The following is a 17,681-nucleotide window of genomic DNA, read 5'->3' on the forward strand; positions in this document are numbered from 1 at the left end:
GCCAATGTGCCCAGGTGGGGATTTCTTTTATTTTATGCTGCTTACGACTCACTAGGCTTCCTGGATCTGAGAAGTAGCACCTTGCCACAAACTTAAAAACCATCACTCATGATCTTTTCAAGCATAAACTCTTCTGGAACTCCAAAGAGATGTGTGTTAGATTTCCTCATTCTGCCTGTGCGTCCCCAGCCACACTGACCTCCCCGGCCTCCCCAGACACACAATAGGGCACGTAAACCGCCGCCTGCTGCCTCTGGGCCTTCGAGTCCCTCCGCCTCTCCCCTCCCCGCTTGCCCTAACTCCTCTGGAATCACTTAGCTTTCCTTTAGAGCACCTATCGTTTAGCACCATAACTACTCCTTTGCCTAAGAGTCTCCCTGGGCTGTGACCCCCGTCACACTCCTCCCCCCTGCAGGTGTGCGGGTGGCTCCTGTGACAATCTGGCTGAGCTCTGAGGCTCAGAGAGGGCAGCAGGAAGGGTGGTGACTGCCAGTGTCAGAGAAGGCCAGGGAATGTCCCCCAGGCCTCCAGAGGACTCGCCTCCCTGGGCCCCATTCCCACGCAGGCCCCTCTTAACAGCCCCAGCAGCAGCGTGCAGGGCTGGGCACGGGCCAAGGCAGATGGACCTGCAAGGTTCACTCCCACCACCGCTTGGACACCCGAGCCTGCCAACTCCTGTGTGGACCTGGGACCTCTCCTGCTGCTTTCCCCAAACCCACACCCTCCAGAGGCCTCCAGAAACACCCACCTGCCTCCAGAAGCTGCTCTGACCTTTCCTTCCAGGTCTTCCCAGAAGCACACACAGAGCCACCTCCCTGTGACTGTGACAGCTCTCCCCAGTCCCACTTCTGCCAAACGTGACGAGGCGCTTAGCAGGACCCTGGTCCTGGCTGGGATCACAGTGGGGATGGGTCCTTGCTCTGTCACCAACACAGCACCTCACGGGGCCTTGGTTCTCCACCTTGACTAGAGGGAGCCATGTGGTAGAAAGTGTCAGGGAGAGACTGACAGACTGCTCCGGCTCCCTGTGAGCACGGGAATCTTTTTTTTTTTTTTTTAACTTTTTAATGTTTATTTATTTTTGAGAGAAAGAGAGACACAACGTGAGTAGGGGAGGGGCAGAGAGAGAAGGAGACACAGAATCCGAAGCAGGCTCCAGGCTCTGAGCTGTCGGCACAGAGCCCGATATGGGGCTCGAACTCACAAACCGTGAGATCATGACCTGAGTCAAAGTCGGACACTTAATGGACTGAGCCACCCAGGAGCCCCAGAGCACGGGAATCTTGACACCCTTTCTTCAGCCTCCCCTTGCTCGCCAGCAACCACGAGACCTGAACGAGCTCGTCAGGAGACCGGTCTACACCCCCCAGCTCGCCTGCGCCAGGAGGACACGGACCGGGAGGCTCACGCTCCTGCCCCTGCAGACCTGACCACCTCGGGCACTGTGTGTGAGAGCTGCTGCCCGTTCCAGCCGCTCGCCTCCATCAGGAGACCCCTGGCCACTTTCCAGCACTCGTGCCCTGTTTCTCTGAAGGATACCCTGACTTCCTTGGGAGAATTACCCCCCCGCTTACTCCCAGTCCCAGTCCGAGACAGACTGACCTTGCTGTGGCAACCGGGGAGGGTTTCCACCAGCTGACGTGAACCTGCAAAGTACCCCGGTCCCAAGCCCCCCACTCCCAAACCCCTGGATGGTAGAGGAGCTACAGAGAAATCCTCCCTATCCCTTGGGCTGTGGACTGAGAACATGAGGTAGTCCCCAAGGTGGCAGGACCTGGGGCTTCTGAGGCCGGAGGCCAGAGGGGAAGGGCCCACAGGCTCGGGCTGCGCAAAGAAGTCTGGGTCTTGGTGATAATGTCTGAGCCACGGTGTCCAGCTGGTGTGAAGACAGAGCCACCCATCTCTACCGGAGCTGTCTGCAAGGTCATCTCCCGCCGCTGTGTGTCTGGAGGGGTGGGAGGTGCTTGCTGAGAAGGCCCGACCCCTACCCTGCAGCCTCCACAACACCTCATCCCTCAGCCACCCACTCTAAGCCCAGCCCCTCACCCCTCACAAGGAACTCACCCCTGCGCTAGCTCACGTGACAATGCGTCTCCCCAGCTGGAGCGCGTGTTCCACAGAACAGTGGCCGGGTCTACCTGGCCCACGCCGCTCCTGCCCCACGCTCAGAACTGAGCCTCACACACAAAAGACGCTCGACAACTAATTGGGGGTTGGAGGTAAGCGGCGAAGGACCAAGGGAGCTACAGAACTCCGGGGCCGGAAGGGACTTGGCAGTTTCCACACTAACTCCCTCCGGTGAGGCATCTTTGAACACTGGAGTTCAGTGACCACTTCTGGACAATTCGGGGTGTTAGAAACACACACAGATAAGAGCTGCCCCTAAGCTCTGACGCGCTGCGCAGAGTTTTCAAACGCCTTAGATTTGGCAAGACTTCATCGGCTGTGCGGCTCAGGGGCCACCAGAGACGTGGTTTCCAGGTGGTGGTGTCCTTAGGAGTCTCTTGAGGGATGTGAGTAAAATACTAACACTGCCTCTTCCCTTCACATGCACAGACTCTTGGGAGCGCCTGGGCATCTGGATTCTTAGAAGCTTAGAAGTGACTAGAATAGGCAGCCAGGATGTGTGAGAGCCACCGAACTCCTGCAGCACTCAGGTGCCTGGCCAAGCCTTCTCGGAAGCAGAAGCCCACCATCTGAGCACCAGCCAGACACACAGCCTGAATGGACAAACGCCGGGCGGGGACGAGCCTCGCCTCCCACACACAGGTGCTCCTTGAAGTCACCTCGCTCTGAGCACATTTGGTCAGCATTCACCAGGCCCGGGTCCAGGTCCCGCCTCTGAGAAGAAACAAGAGCACACCTACTGCAACCAGCATGGGTGGCACAGGCAATCAGTGACCACGGGATCGGGGCAGGCAGTGCTGTGGACAGGTGACACCTTTCCACGCAGCATATGTGAGCCGCGTATCCAAGAATACACAGGAGTTTGTGAGGCGGACAACTGGACACAACGTAAAAAGGAAGGATCAGGCATTCACGGGAACCCAGGCGGCCCCCACAAACAGACAACTCTTGGGGTGCTCCGCCACCCCTCCAGCCCTGGGCCCCGGGCCTTCCCCTCCTGGCCTCACACGGGCAAGCCCCTCGGCAACTGCACACCTGCCACGCAGGTGCAAAATCAGGCTTTGCTCCTCCATCCAGACCCTAGCTCGGGCAACGAGGGTCGAAACACCAGTTTTCCCTCAAACTGATAAATGGGCAACGGTAAGAGTGAAAACAAAGTGCTTCAATGTCTCCGGAGGAGCTCCTTTTGCACGAACACGGTAACGTGAGGCTATATACACCGCGCGCCCTCTCCGTGAGCTGGCACCACGCTGAGCCCCATCATCCTGGGCTCACAGGCAAGGCTTGCCACACGCCCCCCCCCCCCCCCCCCCCCCCGCTGCTGTGCAACTCTACCCTAACGTTGTTCGAGAGCCACGTGCCCTGCGTCCCCTTTAGAAGACGGTGAAACAGCACGGCCAAGAACTTTAAGACCCAGCACGCACGATGCTGAAAATCCACAAGCTCCGGTCCAGAAAGAGCTCCCTGCCCCGCACCGCCATGCATGCAGACAAAGCACGGTCACAGCCTAGAGAGCTTTGGCCGTGGGATGAAAGACGCCCTCGGTTCAATCCCTGGCCAGTCATCCAGATGACCACGGATGCGCCGCTTAGCCATGGCGGGCTCCTGGCTTTCCAGTCTGCGAGTGGCGCTTGGGGACCTATGTGTGTACCAGGCACCGTGCTGACTTTTGGAGTCACAGGAGGCTACACGCGGTGGCACCTCGCTTTCCTCAAACCTACCTGGGGGACAGAAAACGTGCCCTCTGCTTTCCCATGGGTGCCGACAGCCCACAGAAGCTAGCCTGGTGGGGCAGACCCCCCCTTTACACATGCTGACAGCGCGGCCCCTGGGGACCGGCGCTCCGTCTTCCTCCTCCATGAATGGACAGTGGATTCGCTGCAAGGCTCCTCTGTGCTCTGTCCTCCGTGTAGTCGACGGGGCCCGGGCCACACCACAAACCCAATAAATAAATGCTTGTTGAAAGCGCGAGTGAATGAGAGCAAAGGAAGATGGAACTCGGGGCAGAAAGATCAAGCGGCTTCCGCCTCCTGCTCTGTGGGCCCATTCATAGGGAGCAAGTGTCCCTGGGCCCCTCCCCTGCCGGCCTGGCTCATCCGAGGCCTCGCATAGGAATATTCATGTGCAGGGGGGCGGGGTGGGGGGCAGTCACATTGTGGGGGTCACAGAACTGAGTGGCGGGGATCGTCAGGAAACCAGCAGCACCACCTGCTGCCACTGGGGCGGAAGACGGCCTCTGTCCTGGCCCGGGCAGTGAGCGGGCCTGAGCCAGCCAAGGCCTTCTGAATCACCAGGCTGTCTGCCCTTCTCATCCCAGGTGGCTGCTTTGTGTGTCTGGAACAGAGGAGGAAGTGCCCCGCTGACCCGGCGGGCTCCGACCGCCCTCCTCTCAGCCCTCAGCATTTCCTCCCAAGGCCGCTTGGCCAAGCCGCCCCCAGTGCTGCTTGGAGAGAACCGGGAATGGCAGGGCTTGCTACGAAACAGTGCTCCTTTCATCGGGGGGCGGGGGCGACTACCAGCGCTTGGGTAGGAACTCTCTACATCTTTCAAATTTATGAATGTGTTTCCGGGCAATGGGGTGGCCCAGAAAACACACACTAGCGGATTCTGCTTGAGGCTAATCGGCAAGTCTGACACCATGTCTTGCTCTGGAGCGGCTCTCGGAAGAGGGAAGCAGAGAGGGGCTGTATCCATGCTCCAGTGCATGGAGGAGCTGGTGTGAGGCCATCTCCTGCAGGGCTGTTGGAAGCGGAGCTTCAGAGCTGCAAAACCCACCTCCGGAGACAGCCGGGGGCTGTGTCACGGTGCCACAGCCCTGCACTGTCCCATGGGAGCCGTGCAGGGCAGTTTCTCCTGATGCCTGGAAACACCACACAGTGCAGATGGAAATACTACCTATATACATTTATAAGTCCGGATATACAACATGGCCTCACCTATGTAAAAACATAAGAGCCAGAAAAAAACAGGAAGCAGATAAGCTAACATTCTAACACTGGTTATCTCCACGCTACGGTCTGAGGTGACTTTTCCAGGACACGCACGGCCACAGAAGGCTTCTGCAGCAGCCCAAGATGGCATGGCAATTCCAGGAAAGGATTAGATGCCACATGCACTGAACCTGCCCCTAACTTGCCGTGTGACACCAGAGGAATGAGGAGCCTCTCTGGGCTTTGATGTCCCCTTTTCTCCCCAAGTCACTGGTTAAAATGCCAAGTGCGTCAGAACCAAGGACAGGGTCCTGGGTTGGGCGAAGGGCAAGAAAATGGCCGACTAGCAGTCCGCAGACCACACTGGCCACCTGCAGATATATCTGATCAGCCCCAACCATGTTCTCACTTTAAAATTCCTTGTCGGGACGCCTGGGTGGCTCGGTCGGTTAAGCGTCCGACTTCGGCTCAGGTCGTGATCTCGCGGTCCGTGAGTTCGAGCCCCGCGTCGGGCTCTGTGCCGACGGCTCAGAGCCTGGAGCCTGTTTCAGATTCTGTGCCTCCCTCTCTCTCTGCTCCTCCCCTGTTCATGCTCTGTCTCTCTGTGTCTCAAAAATAAATAAATGTTAAAAAAAAAAAAATTTTAAATTCCTTGTCAACATTTAAAAATTAACAGATTTCAGGGTGACTGGGTGGCTCAGTCGGTTCGGCGTCCAACTTCGGCTCAGGTTGTGATCTCGTGGTTTTTGAGTTTGAGCCCCGCAGCTGCCAGTAGTGTGGAACCTGCTTCAGACCCTCTGTCCCCCTCTGCCCGTCCCCGCTTGCACGCTCTCTCAGAAATGAACAAAAATGAACAGATTTCAAAAATTTAGGTTTCCATCTTCTCTTTAAAAAACTGGATTCTAGTAGCCAAAAAAGTGGAAACCCAAGTGTCCATCAAGTGCTAAGTGATTAAACAAAATGCGGTGGAACTGTAAATGGAATGTTCTTCAGCCGTTATAAGGAACGGAGTGAGGACACGTGCCACTACTACAGCGATGAACTCTGAAAACATCACACTGAGTGACACGAAGCAGTCACAAAGGCCACACGCTGTTTGATTCCATTACACGTAAGAAATATCCAGAACAGGAAGATCCAGAGACAGAACGCAGTAGACTGGTGGTTGCCAGGGGCTGGAGGGAGGGGTCACGGAGGGTGACTGCTTAATGGGAATGGGGTCACTTTCCGGGGTGATGGAAATGTCCTGGGATTAGTAGTGATGGTGGCACCACACCGTGAATGGCTAACAACTGCTGGAGTGCCCACTTTAAAACACCCTATGAGGTCAAGTCCCTGGCTCGATCAAGACACCCAGCTCCAGGGCACAGGGCTATCCCCCAGCCAAAGGAAGGGAGGGGCAAACTCGTTCATTGAAAATTCATAAATTCTGTGTCTCCTGACCTGGTGACACATACCCCTAGTAAGTCAAAGAGCAAAAAAAAAAAGTAGACAGAAGTAGTCTCCCTCCCAACCCCCAAGCCCCACCCCAACCACTCCCCATCAGCCACAGACTCAGCAGAATTCAATCTTGTTAAACGCGCCGGGCTCGTAGCGTGCCGGTTTTCTTTTCTGGGCACTAGAAAATGTCCTGTCTGTTTAATGATCCATTACGCAACTCCAAAAGGGATTGATAGTGTTTCCTGAAGAACATCCTACCCATAACTCAAGGTGGCCATCACATTACAGAGGAACTATTTCTCAAATTTAAAAATAAAGTCAAAGCCACTGTCTGGAAGGGGCCCAAGTGGGCATTTCCAGGAGAGCTGCCTTCGCCATCCCTGTGTATGCTCAGTAACACTTTAGCCCACAAGCTCCCCGGGGGCGCAGCACGCAGGCCATGGGCCATGAGAACTGCCAAGCTCCTGGCAACCGTGGTCCTGGCTTTCAGTGACCGAGATCCTGTAGGCCATTTGGCCTGCAGTTTGCCCCAAGGCCCAGAGGGCTCCTGCCAAAGGAAATGTGGGGACCTGCCCGGGTCCCTGAGGCCAACGGCCTTGCCAAAGGATATCTGGGGCTGATACTGCCTTCTGGACAAGGCTGCCAGGCCCTGAGGGCCCCGACCCCATGCCCTTGCTCCCCGCTGCCTGTACCTGCACCCACTACACCACTGCTAGCTCTCGGCCTCTCAAAAGCCACGCCTTCTGCTAGGCAGACCCTTGCCTCTTCACAGCCTGGCCACCTCCTGTCCTTCCCTGAAGGTTCCTCCGAGATACCTGTCTCATGCCTGCCAGACTCCTGAGCTAAGCCCTGTCCCAGGATGCTCTTAAAGACCCACCACCAAGTCCCAGCCCCCCAGCTGGTGGACCTCTGCCATGCTGGAACTCCCGTCTTGCCCACACCTGCTCAGGACCTTGAAGGCAAGACCACTACCTGTTTGCATCTGGGTCCCTGAGTAGCAGGAAAGAGCCTGGCGTTCGGTACACTTTGGCAAACGTCCAGGGAACCGAGCTGAACACAAAAGATGGTTCCGGTTGGGGGAAACAGGGACCCCAAAGAGACACACACAAGTTGCCACAAAACCTACCACCGAAAGTTCCCAGACAGATCAGCCATGGCCGGCAGGGCTCAGAGCACCGGGTGGGGGGAACCTCCCAGAGCAGCAGGCTGGGTTGGAAGCCATTACAAAGGCTTCAGGTAGGCCAGGCCCTGTGTCCAGCCATCAGGAAACCCACAGGCCCAAGATTTCTCCCCAGATTAAAGCATCTGTGCCACACTCGTGTTTCAAATCTCCGACCACAGATTCTCCGACATTTGGCATTAAAAAGAACTTTAAAATATTCACTTAGCCTAGTAAACTGACTGTTGCTTTATGTAACAGGTAGGAAGAATTACAGCAAACACATCCTCTTTTCATTAGCAACCACAGCAAGCACATCATAATTTCCAGCTGTGTATTAGTTTCTTAACCTGGGGTGCTGGGTGCAATTCTGAGGCTCAGAGAGTTGACACACGTCCCAGAAAGGGGACCAGCCATTTCTACTGCATGTGGGAAGCAAAGAGGAAGTCAGCTTTCCCTCAACCAAAGCAGAAAACCATTCAAAACAGAAAGCCCTGTGTTGCAGTCCTCAGGAGGACTTTATTGGACATTATGGTTGGGGACTGGAGAAGCCCCAACCCGCCACCAAAGGCCTGCCTCACTCCCACCTCCAGAAGGGCGGGGAGAGCAAGAAGCTGTGCCCTATGGCCCTTCACACATCCAACAGGAAGGCACAGGAGACGAAGGGGGCAGGTATTTACCGAACGATGGCCAGGGGTCTGAAGAGCTGGCTGGGGCTGCCGGCCCGCCCCAGGGGTTCGTCTGGTTGGCTGAGGCTGACCGGCCCCAAGGCTCTGCTTTCTGGGCAGCAGGGCCCGAGCTGGGGAGGGCATCCATTAAATCCAACAGAGTGGTCTGCTGTGGGTGGGAGCCATGCTTTGAGACAAAGAGAAGGGGACAGGTTTTACTTGGCTACAGTTACAGCAAATATCCACGTGTTAACCATAAATACTGTCTGCCTCCTAGGAAGAGAAGCCCTCTGGGAGGTGCCAGGAGGAAACTGAGCTGCCCACCTCCTCACAAAACCAAGTCCCAGTGCAGCCCAGGCTCCACCCACACCAAGCTATATACTTTGTGCTCAATGCCCCGCCCACCTTCAAAGGCCCTCAGGGTTTTCCAGAAGGACTCAAGCTTTTGCCCAGGCTGCAGCCTCCCTCCCGAACGCTGTCCCCACCAATCCACAGTGCTGCCCCCAGCTGCCAGCCATCATCCAGGACCCTCCTTCCTGGGGGGCGGCCCCACCCACCCGCTCGGATGCCCCCCCCCCCGCCCCCCAGCTACCGCCAGGGACCCCGTGGTGCTGTACCACAGGAGATCACTGGAACCGCTGGCCCTGTGTCTTCTGACTGGATGAGCCTGACGGGAGCAGACCCGCGTCCTAGTCACCTTAGGCTCCTAGCAGGCAGCCTGGCGCAGAGTAAGGCTGATGACGGCAGTGGAGACCGGCGCTAGTGAGGGCTTACCCTGTGCCAGGAATTTGTTCCAAAGCACTTGACGCTTGGCTTATGTAACGGCCGCCAAGACCGCCTGGCTGTTACCGTGCTCGTTTACACGGGACGAAAGGGAGGCCCTGGTCAACAGAAGCCCCTCGCCCATGCCCGTCTCCTCTGGGGCTGGTCTCAGAAGAGCCTTGGGAGTAATGTCTGGGGCGGATGTGTTTTCTAGTACGTCCTTGGCTCACTCATGCTCAGCACGGGCCCGAGGAGTATTTGTTGAGCCAAGGGAGAAAAGAGCACCTTCTGAGAAGGCAGGGTACACTCTGCACGCTAGGTTTGGGACATTCCCCCAGCGACTACGGGACCGTCTCAAACGTTTACCTTCCCCGTGAAGCGCTTACCTCTTTCTTTTTGGGAACTTTAACTGTGTCTCTTCGGCTCTCTTCTAGGGCCATCTGTAATCTGAGGTCATCACCCCGCCGGAGGCGCTCTTCCTGTAGAGGACAATGGGACTTGGAGCTGACCGTGACTGTAATAACATCACGGTAGAGAACAAAGCAGCGCTGGCCAGGAACAGGATGCGCAAAACTGGAGTACGCATTATTTCAAAGGAAGATTGGAAAATGACTCGTGAAACACAGTCTTCTATCCCGAAGGTATAGCCCACAGGGCTCCGCCCCACCTACTTCGTGTGGCTTCCCTGATTTTGGGGTCCCAGCAGGGAGACGGGCGCAGGCACAGCCAAGTGAGGGAAAGGGAACACTTTTTCTCAAAATGAAAATGGCTTTATAATTGTAATTACAGAAGCAACACGCCTCCATATAAAATACAAAAGTCTGACAGCCCAGAAAGGAATTAGAAAAGAGGATGAAAATCACGTATCATTGCACCTCACACAGCACATGCTTACAGAAAATGGCTGTATGTTTATTTCTATGATTTCAAACAGAAATGATTCATTTTACAGCTGAGCCTCCAACAATACGCGCATTAGGGGCACCAACCCCCGCCCCTGCACAGTCAAAAATCAACACATATATCTGACTCCTCAAAAATTTAACTACTCTACTCACGCTCTCTCTCAAAAAAAAGTAAACTTAAAAAAATTTTAACTACTAATAGCCAACTGTTGACTGGAACATAGTCACGTAATGCATATTCTGTATATGTATCATATGCTGTGTTACTATAATACAGCTAGAGAAAATAAAATGTTATTAAGAAAATAAGAGGCAGTATCTTTACAGTATTTATTGAAAAGAATCCACACATAAGTGGACCAGCACAGTCCAAACCTGTGTTGCTCAAAGGTCACCTGTATTTAATTTATATTTATTTTTTTATTTAAAAAAATTTTTTTAATGTTTATTTTTGAGAGAGTGGGGGGGGGGGTTGTGCAGAGAGAGAGGGAGACACAGAATCTGAAGTAGGCTCTAGGCTCTGAGCTCCAGGATCCGAAGCAGGGTCCAGCACAGAGCCCAATGCACGGCTTGAACCACAAACCATGAGATCATGACCTGAGCCAAAGGCGGACGCTTAACCGACTGAGCTACCCAGGCGCCCTTCATTTGTATTTATTTAAGGTGAAGTCACCCTATGCAAAAGACTGGGTTGTCCTAGGCTTTTCCATAATAATGAAATAAAAAAAAATGTTATATTTCATTTATATTAAATGTGATAAATCACAGAGATGAGTTATTTACTAAAATGGGCTCCCACTGTCCATCTGTCCCTGTATTCCTACACCTTCTTCCCGGGCTGTCAGTGACAGAGCCAGGCATCCACAGGGACAGATTTAATGGCTGTGTTTTTCCTGCTGTGAATAGAGGGACCGAGCAAAGCTGTCCACTACTGCTGGACTTTAGGTTTCCAGTTACAGCGACACAAGTCAGGCTGTGACAGCCACCGCTGCACTCCCGTCGCACTCCCTAATATCTGTCCCTACACGTCACCTCTGGGCGAGACGGAGCCTCGCGCTACCTGACTCACTCTACCCTCCCTAACCCAAGGTCAGCAGGGACGGACCTCATCACTGGGGCCCACGGGATGGCAGCTTTGAAAGGTCATTTCCATCACGTCTTTCCCTCCTTCTCCGTGTTAAAGTAATGCATGATTATTAGAGAAAAACAGGAACTGAAAAAAATTAAAACTACACACACTTCCGTCATCTAAACGCAATGAGCATTCTATTACCTGCAGCTCTTCTCGCCTTTTCGGCGCTCAGATGCTTTCGATCCATCTCACCAAACCTCCCTCCCAAGGGGCTAAGCCCCACTGCGCACCCACAGGCCTTTCGCTGAGGGGCTGTGGACGCCCAGAGGCCATGACACTTGCCGTGTGGGCCAAAGTGTTTCTGGGGCGCACTTCCGACCACTCCATCCCTTGGCAACAAGAGGCTTCCCTACCTGGAACAGCACAGGCCCCCTTCCTGACAGGAGACGGTGGGTGGCAAGAACACGGTCCTGGCACCTCGAAGCCCCATCTCAGGAAACACACCCGAGAAACACCGAGGGCAGGGCCTGCTCCGCGCCCCGCCCGGACCCCGCCCCCACCGCGCAGCCCGCCCCCGTCCAGGCACCCACCTGCTCCGCTACCTCTCTGCTCATGGCAAGTGCCAGCTGTAGCTGCAGCTCTTCTTCTCCACTTGTCTGGGGCCGGGCCTGCTCCAGCTCAGAGGACACCCTCGGGGAGGTGGCTGCAGGGGAAAGGCAGAGTCACTACAGGCAAGGGGCAGGCTCACGATCAACAGCTACCGGGTCGAACCACACCCCGTCCCCACCTCACACCCGCAGGGTCGGGCCGTGCACGGAAGGGTTGTGACTATTGCAAGGTTAGAATCGAGTAACATCAAACACGGACTCTCAATTACAGGAGCCACGTGGCCCCAGTCAAGGAAAGAGGCCTTCAGGCGCCAGCCCCATGGTCAGGCCTCGCCAGGATTAGAACCTCAGTCTTCGCTTCCAGGCTGCCCTCCTTCAGAGAGAGAAACTAAGTTGTCTGCTTGTTTGTTGGTTGGTTGGTTTTGAGAAGATCAAAAGTATTGTTCTTGAAAAGCTGGATCAAAGACTGTCACTCAAACAAGCACAGGGCTATCTGTGGACCAAGCACTTCACTTGAGACTCCTCAACATTGAAGAATCTCACTGTGCATCTCATGGGGGTAAAGACCATGGGAAATGAAGCCAAATGTTTCTGCAGCAACCCTGAAAAATTGTGTTTTCTAAGTAAAACGGAGCACCGACTCGGGAAAAACCCATTTTTGCTGTCAGCAGTTAGCTAGCGTAAACACTTGAAAGCAGCTCCTGGAAAGACAGTTCTTACTGAAGGGATGGGATGTGGACTCCTAGCGGATGCAGTGAGCCTCCAGGAAAGGAGTCTTCACGCATTCACACACTTAAACCAGGCTGGGCCTCCCCGTATGGAAAACGACACGGCCATCAGACGTTCTGTGCATCGGGGAGTGTAGGGTTCTCCAGAAACAGGGCATAAAGCTTGGGTGCACGTGCCCGCCTCTGCCTCTGCCTCAAGAGAAGGTCCACAGCTTCTCCGAAACCCTCAAAGCCGAGCCCCACTGCCTGAAAGGTCTGGAACCACACTCCATCCTCCCTCTGGGCCTTTGTGCGTGCCATGCACGCCCTCCTGGCATGTCCTCGGCAAGTCCTCAGTTCTCGGCGCTCGGCTCCCCTGCCCTGGTCCTCCCGGACTGCCCTCCCGCCTGGGGCTGGGTCAGCACTCCTCTCTAGTCTGCAGTTTGGTGGATTATGCCAGAAGGTACGCTCCTTGAAGAGGGTCCAGGCCTGTCTTCTCACCAGCACATCCATCCTCAAAGGTTGGCAGAGCACCTGGCAAACACCCACTGGATAGATGGATGCGTGGAAGCATGCACAGATGGACAGATGGACAGATGGAGAATTCAGTCTCATGGCGGACGGGTAGCTGTTTGAAAATGCTCTAATCGTGTATCAGTTTTCTTCCTTTTTTCATTATGTCCGTTCCAGCAAGCCCCACCATCAGGGCCCACGCACCCAACGCTGCTTCTGCCTAAAACCCCAGTGTAAACTTGCTCCTTAGGACCTGCCTCTTTGGGAGAAAGTAAAAGGTCAGGAATGATTCCTGACAGATGAGGTTTCTAGTTGGCTCGGCTCTGGCCACCATGAATAAAATAGGAAGAAGAGGGCTAGACACAGAGTCACGGATGTGATCACAGAAGAACCAGGCAAGGTTGCAAGGGCAGGAGACTGCAAAAGGCAATGCTCTGTCACGCAATTTTTTAAAAGCGCACAAAACACGCGGCAGTAAGGGTTCATTTGGAACAATTCTGTGTCGTGAAGCAGTGTGTCTGCTACAATTTACTGTCAACCAGAAGAACCGCCGCCCCCCCAACAAAAAATAAAGAAATAAAAGGAAAAAGAAACAAATCAGGTTGAATCCCAGCCTAGTAAATCACAGTTGCATTTTCCAAAGTGTTTGTTTTAAAAATGAAGCTAGATGGTAATAAAATGGAACGTCCAGGCCATCTTAATAATCTGATTAATAATATACCAAATAAAAGCATATATTTTTTTTTTTATGGTGGTGGTGCTTTTGTTCCCAAACCTCACCTATGCCAATAACAGGGCTCAGGTTTGGGCTTTCCTGTACTCTAGAAGCAAAGATGTCACCATCCAGACTGCTGGATACAAACGAAGCCGCACGGTTTTGGGGAACGGGTCTGGAAGATTCTGCTCGACTGAATGTGTGTGGCTCTCCCATGCTTAACCACTCAAGACTGCCTGTTCCCAGCCTCTTTCCGGGAATCTCTGAAGCTTGCTTCGCAGAACTCTGTTTACAACAAACACAGCACACTCCATGGCCTTCATTCACTACCAAATGGAAATGGGGAGTCAATAGAGAAGACCTGTATCCCACCCCACACCCCAAAAAAGCGCTAAGCGCTCTGAAAAATGAGCCCCGTCCCGGCAGGGAAGGCTGCTACTTGGCCGCACGGCCACAGCGCCTGAGTCAGCCCGGCCAGGGACGAATGGGACGGGGCCCTGAACAGGGACCTTCGAGAGAAATGAAGCCTCCCTTGTCCTCTGAGCCTTTCAGCACATCTGCAAGGCCTGACTGGCTTCCAATGCAAATGTACATGTGAGTGCCTACCATGACTGACTGTTAGAATAACACATAGCCGGCACATAGGGAAATGGCTTACCACATCAATGTGGAAATTAAAGACAAAGGGTATTCCCCTAAACGCTGTGGTTTTTATGAACGGATGTACAGCTCTCAGTTCTGCAGATGGCAGAATTCACAGCCGCCAGCCCCGAGTATCAGCTGAGCTGCACACAGCGGCCTCGGCTGTGAGGGAGGATTCCAACGGAGACATTCTGCCTTAGTGACAGCATCCCTGCCCCACAAAGGGCCTCTTGTACCCGCGCACGTGACAGTGAACACAGATGTGCTTGTGAGATGAGCCCGGACGGACCCTCCTGACCACCTGAGCCTGGCCCTGCTCGGCGGCTCTGGAGGTCCGCGGTTCCCAGAGACCCCTGGAAAACGCAAGTGCCCGAGAGACGCTTTCTCAGCCCGCCACCTTCTGGAGGGACGAACAGGGGCCGTTAGTGGAGGCTGACCACTGATGGAGCATCAAGGGCGCAGCATCATGGCCCTGCTCCCGGGTCCCACCTGGAAGAGTTCAAAGTCCTCGCTCGCTGGGGCCAAGAATTATAAACACAGCTAGGCCTCGACTTTATCCTCTCGGGCCTATTATGCCGGCTGAGAAAGCCAAGGGGAAAGGCTGAAGAGGAAGCCTATAAAGCCAACTTTTCCTTCAAGATACAGGCTAAGAGGAAGACCAAGAAACACCTCCCACTGCAGGCGGACGAGTCTCTGGCAGTCACTCCCCACCCCCCACGGCTCCGGGGGCACCAGGCCGAGTGTGGGTGCCCACGCCCTGGGCTTCAGGAAGGATCTGGGTTCCCAAATGTGCTCCCCTAAAGCAAAGGCTGGCAGAGTTTCTGACACAGAGGCTTTGGCTGGCCGGCCTCGGACAATTTTGAAAGCAGAAACCGAAGCAGTCCAGGTAATAGGAAAACAGGAAATCACTTCTCAGGCCGTGTCACGATTTTCCTAGAAAGTACTTGAGCACGCCTGCAATCACATCGATGAAAGGGAAGCCACTGTGGGACACGACCTTACCAGGAAAACAGCTCTGCGTGGCAACCAGCGTGACTTCTGGTAAAACCCTCTGGTACGTGAGCCTCACGCAAGGGGACGGCCTGTCTCCACGTGTCGCCCATTGATGCTGGGCAACACAAGGCACGTCGGACCACCCGGGAAGAATGGAAGGGCACCAGGCCTCAGGGGCCCGAGAAGACCCCATCTGGGTCTGAGCACCGCCCCCACCGTTATAATCCCGTGCCTGTTAGTTGGCAGGGAAACCAGGGTTCAAAATCCTGTCCCCACCACCAACTGGCAGTGAGGCCACGTGCCAACGGCCTGACCTCTCTGGGCTTCTGTATCCACATCTGTGAGATGCAGGCCAGTGGGGCTTGTGGGAAGGGTCAGGAGCGCCCAACACACAGCTGGCTCTCCCGTGAGAATGCGCCCGGCCCCCAGGTCACTGCTCTCTGCTTCACCCCAAGGCCACCAGACTCCCTAGGGGCTGGAGCTGCCTGGCACTCACACGGAAGCCGTAAGTGGGTATCCCGTTGGACCCTGGTCCCTCCCAGGCTTCCCGGGGAGCAGGACTGGGGCCATGGTCCTTTGAGGGAGGAGCTAGGGAACAGCCTTCCAGCTTCCACCCTCCAGTGACCGGTGCCCCAGACCAGTGAAGTTCCTCCCTCATCACTGAACTGCAGGCAAGTGCTTACTGGATCTTTCTCAATGTGGTGACATCTTCCTGTGGTCCACTTCCACTTCCTGTGGTCCACGGGCCACTTCCTGAATCAGCAATGAAACCGAGGCCACCCCCACTCAGTAGCCTGGCCTGAGCTGAGGCTTCTAAACCTGTTCCCCACAGAAGACCCCCCCCCCCCCAGGGTCTTCCTCTCATCTCCTCACAGGGAAGAGCAAGAAACATTACTTTAGGTCAAATGAGATGAATTATGAGAAAATAAGTTCAGATTACCCCAGGCAACATTAAAAGAGAAAAAAATATAGATACATGGTTGGAAAAGCCAGAAAAAAGGAAAAAAGGGGTTGGGGGGGACACCTGGGTGGCTCAGTCAGTAATCACCCGACTTCGGCTCGGGCCATGATCTCACGGCTCGTGAGTTCAAGCCCCGCGCCGGGCTCCGTGCTGATAGCTCAGAGCCCGGAACCTGCTTCAGATTCTGTGTCTCCCTCTCTCTCTGCCCCTCCCCCACTCCCTCTCTGTCAAAAGTAATTAAGACATAAAAAAAAATTTTTTTTTTTAAAGTACAAGATGAGAAGGGCACCAAGTACCACAGTCAGGTCACTCTCAGGGCAAAGTGTGGGGTGGGGGGGAGGCTGTGACTTCGTGACACAGGGATAAGCCATAGCGCCCCACACACACACCCGCCATGCTGTGGGCACCCTCTGCCTGTCACATGACATCACCCACCTCCCGTGACAGTTCGGGCAAAATCTTGGATTGGATTCCAATCTAGACTTGAAATTGATTCCCAGTTCACAGAACGACAGGGCGAGGACTGAGCCAAACACCGCCTAATGCAGTGCAGGGACAGACCCAGACCTAAGGAGTGCTCTAGGGGACAAGTGGCCCAGGCTCTTGGCGTATTCAGGTTAGGGAAAAAAGGGAAATCTGCTGCGATCAGACAGACAGACAGAAGGGACAGGACAATCAGATGCAACACACGGTCCTGGGATGGTCTCAGTTTAGACACATCAGCTGCAAGACACTCTGGGCGCAAGTGACAAAAGCTGAGTGTGGGTGGTACGGGTGCTGCTGTTTTCGGGAGGTGCGGCCAGGGCGCCGTGGCTCACTCTTCAGGAACAGACGCGTACAGAATATTTACGGGTGGAATGTGATGATGCCTGTGACTATTTTTAAACAGTTCATCATAAAAGGAAGTGGGAGCCACGCCTCTCATCCTGCCCCCATTCCTCTCCTCAGAGGAAACAGCTGTTGACATTTTCTTGTGATTCCACCCAGAGAAACGTTTCATGCCTACTCCGCGTGGATGTGCGTGGGTGTGCTTTTCTGGCATTTACGCGCAGGGAAGCACATCCATTCCTGAGGTGTGCGCCTCACCTGGGCCGAGTGTTTTCCACATGAAACGCAGCCCAGCGTGGAGGGCGGGGCTCCGATCTGGGCTCTGCCTGCCACTTCTCAGCAGGTGACCTTTGGCCTAGGTCGCTAACCCTCTGGGCCCCTGTTTCTCATCTGCAAAACGGAGACAGAGCCCCTGCCTCCTAGAGTAGTTGTGAGAATTCAGTGAGCTCATCTGTGAAAAGCGCTGAGATGCTGAGACCAGGGCCTGGCGTGCGGTGCTCGTGTGATTCTTACTAGTATCTCAGCGAAGCCTCAGTCCAACTCGCGGACCCGGGCGGAGGCTGAGAGGTCACCCAGCCAGTGAGAAAGACAAAGTGTGATCCTTAAGGCCTTGTTCTTGGTTATCACTGTTTCCACAGAGGAGGTAGCTGG

At 54.6% G+C, this 17,681-nt stretch overlaps 1 protein-coding gene across 4 annotated transcripts in view; it reads right to left on the bottom strand.

Moving 5' to 3' along the window:
- EPN2 (epsin 2) overlaps positions 1–17,681 on the bottom strand; it is an 86,595-nt gene that overhangs the window by 12,274 nt on the left and 56,640 nt on the right. For all 4 annotated transcript variants that reach the window (XM_047832098.1, XM_047832096.1, XM_047832099.1 and 1 more), the window contains 3 exons: positions 11,654–11,766; positions 9,473–9,565; positions 8,337–8,511 (listed from right to left, as the gene is read on the bottom strand). In XM_047832098.1, the coding sequence (XP_047688054.1) occupies positions 8,337–8,511; positions 9,473–9,565; positions 11,654–11,766 (381 nt within the window). The remainder of the gene's footprint in view (positions 1–8,336; positions 8,512–9,472; positions 9,566–11,653; positions 11,767–17,681) is intronic.

This window comes from Prionailurus viverrinus, chromosome E1 (assembly GCF_022837055.1).
Source record: "Prionailurus viverrinus isolate Anna chromosome E1, UM_Priviv_1.0, whole genome shotgun sequence".
Lineage (NCBI taxonomy): Eukaryota > Metazoa > Chordata > Mammalia > Carnivora > Felidae > Prionailurus > Prionailurus viverrinus.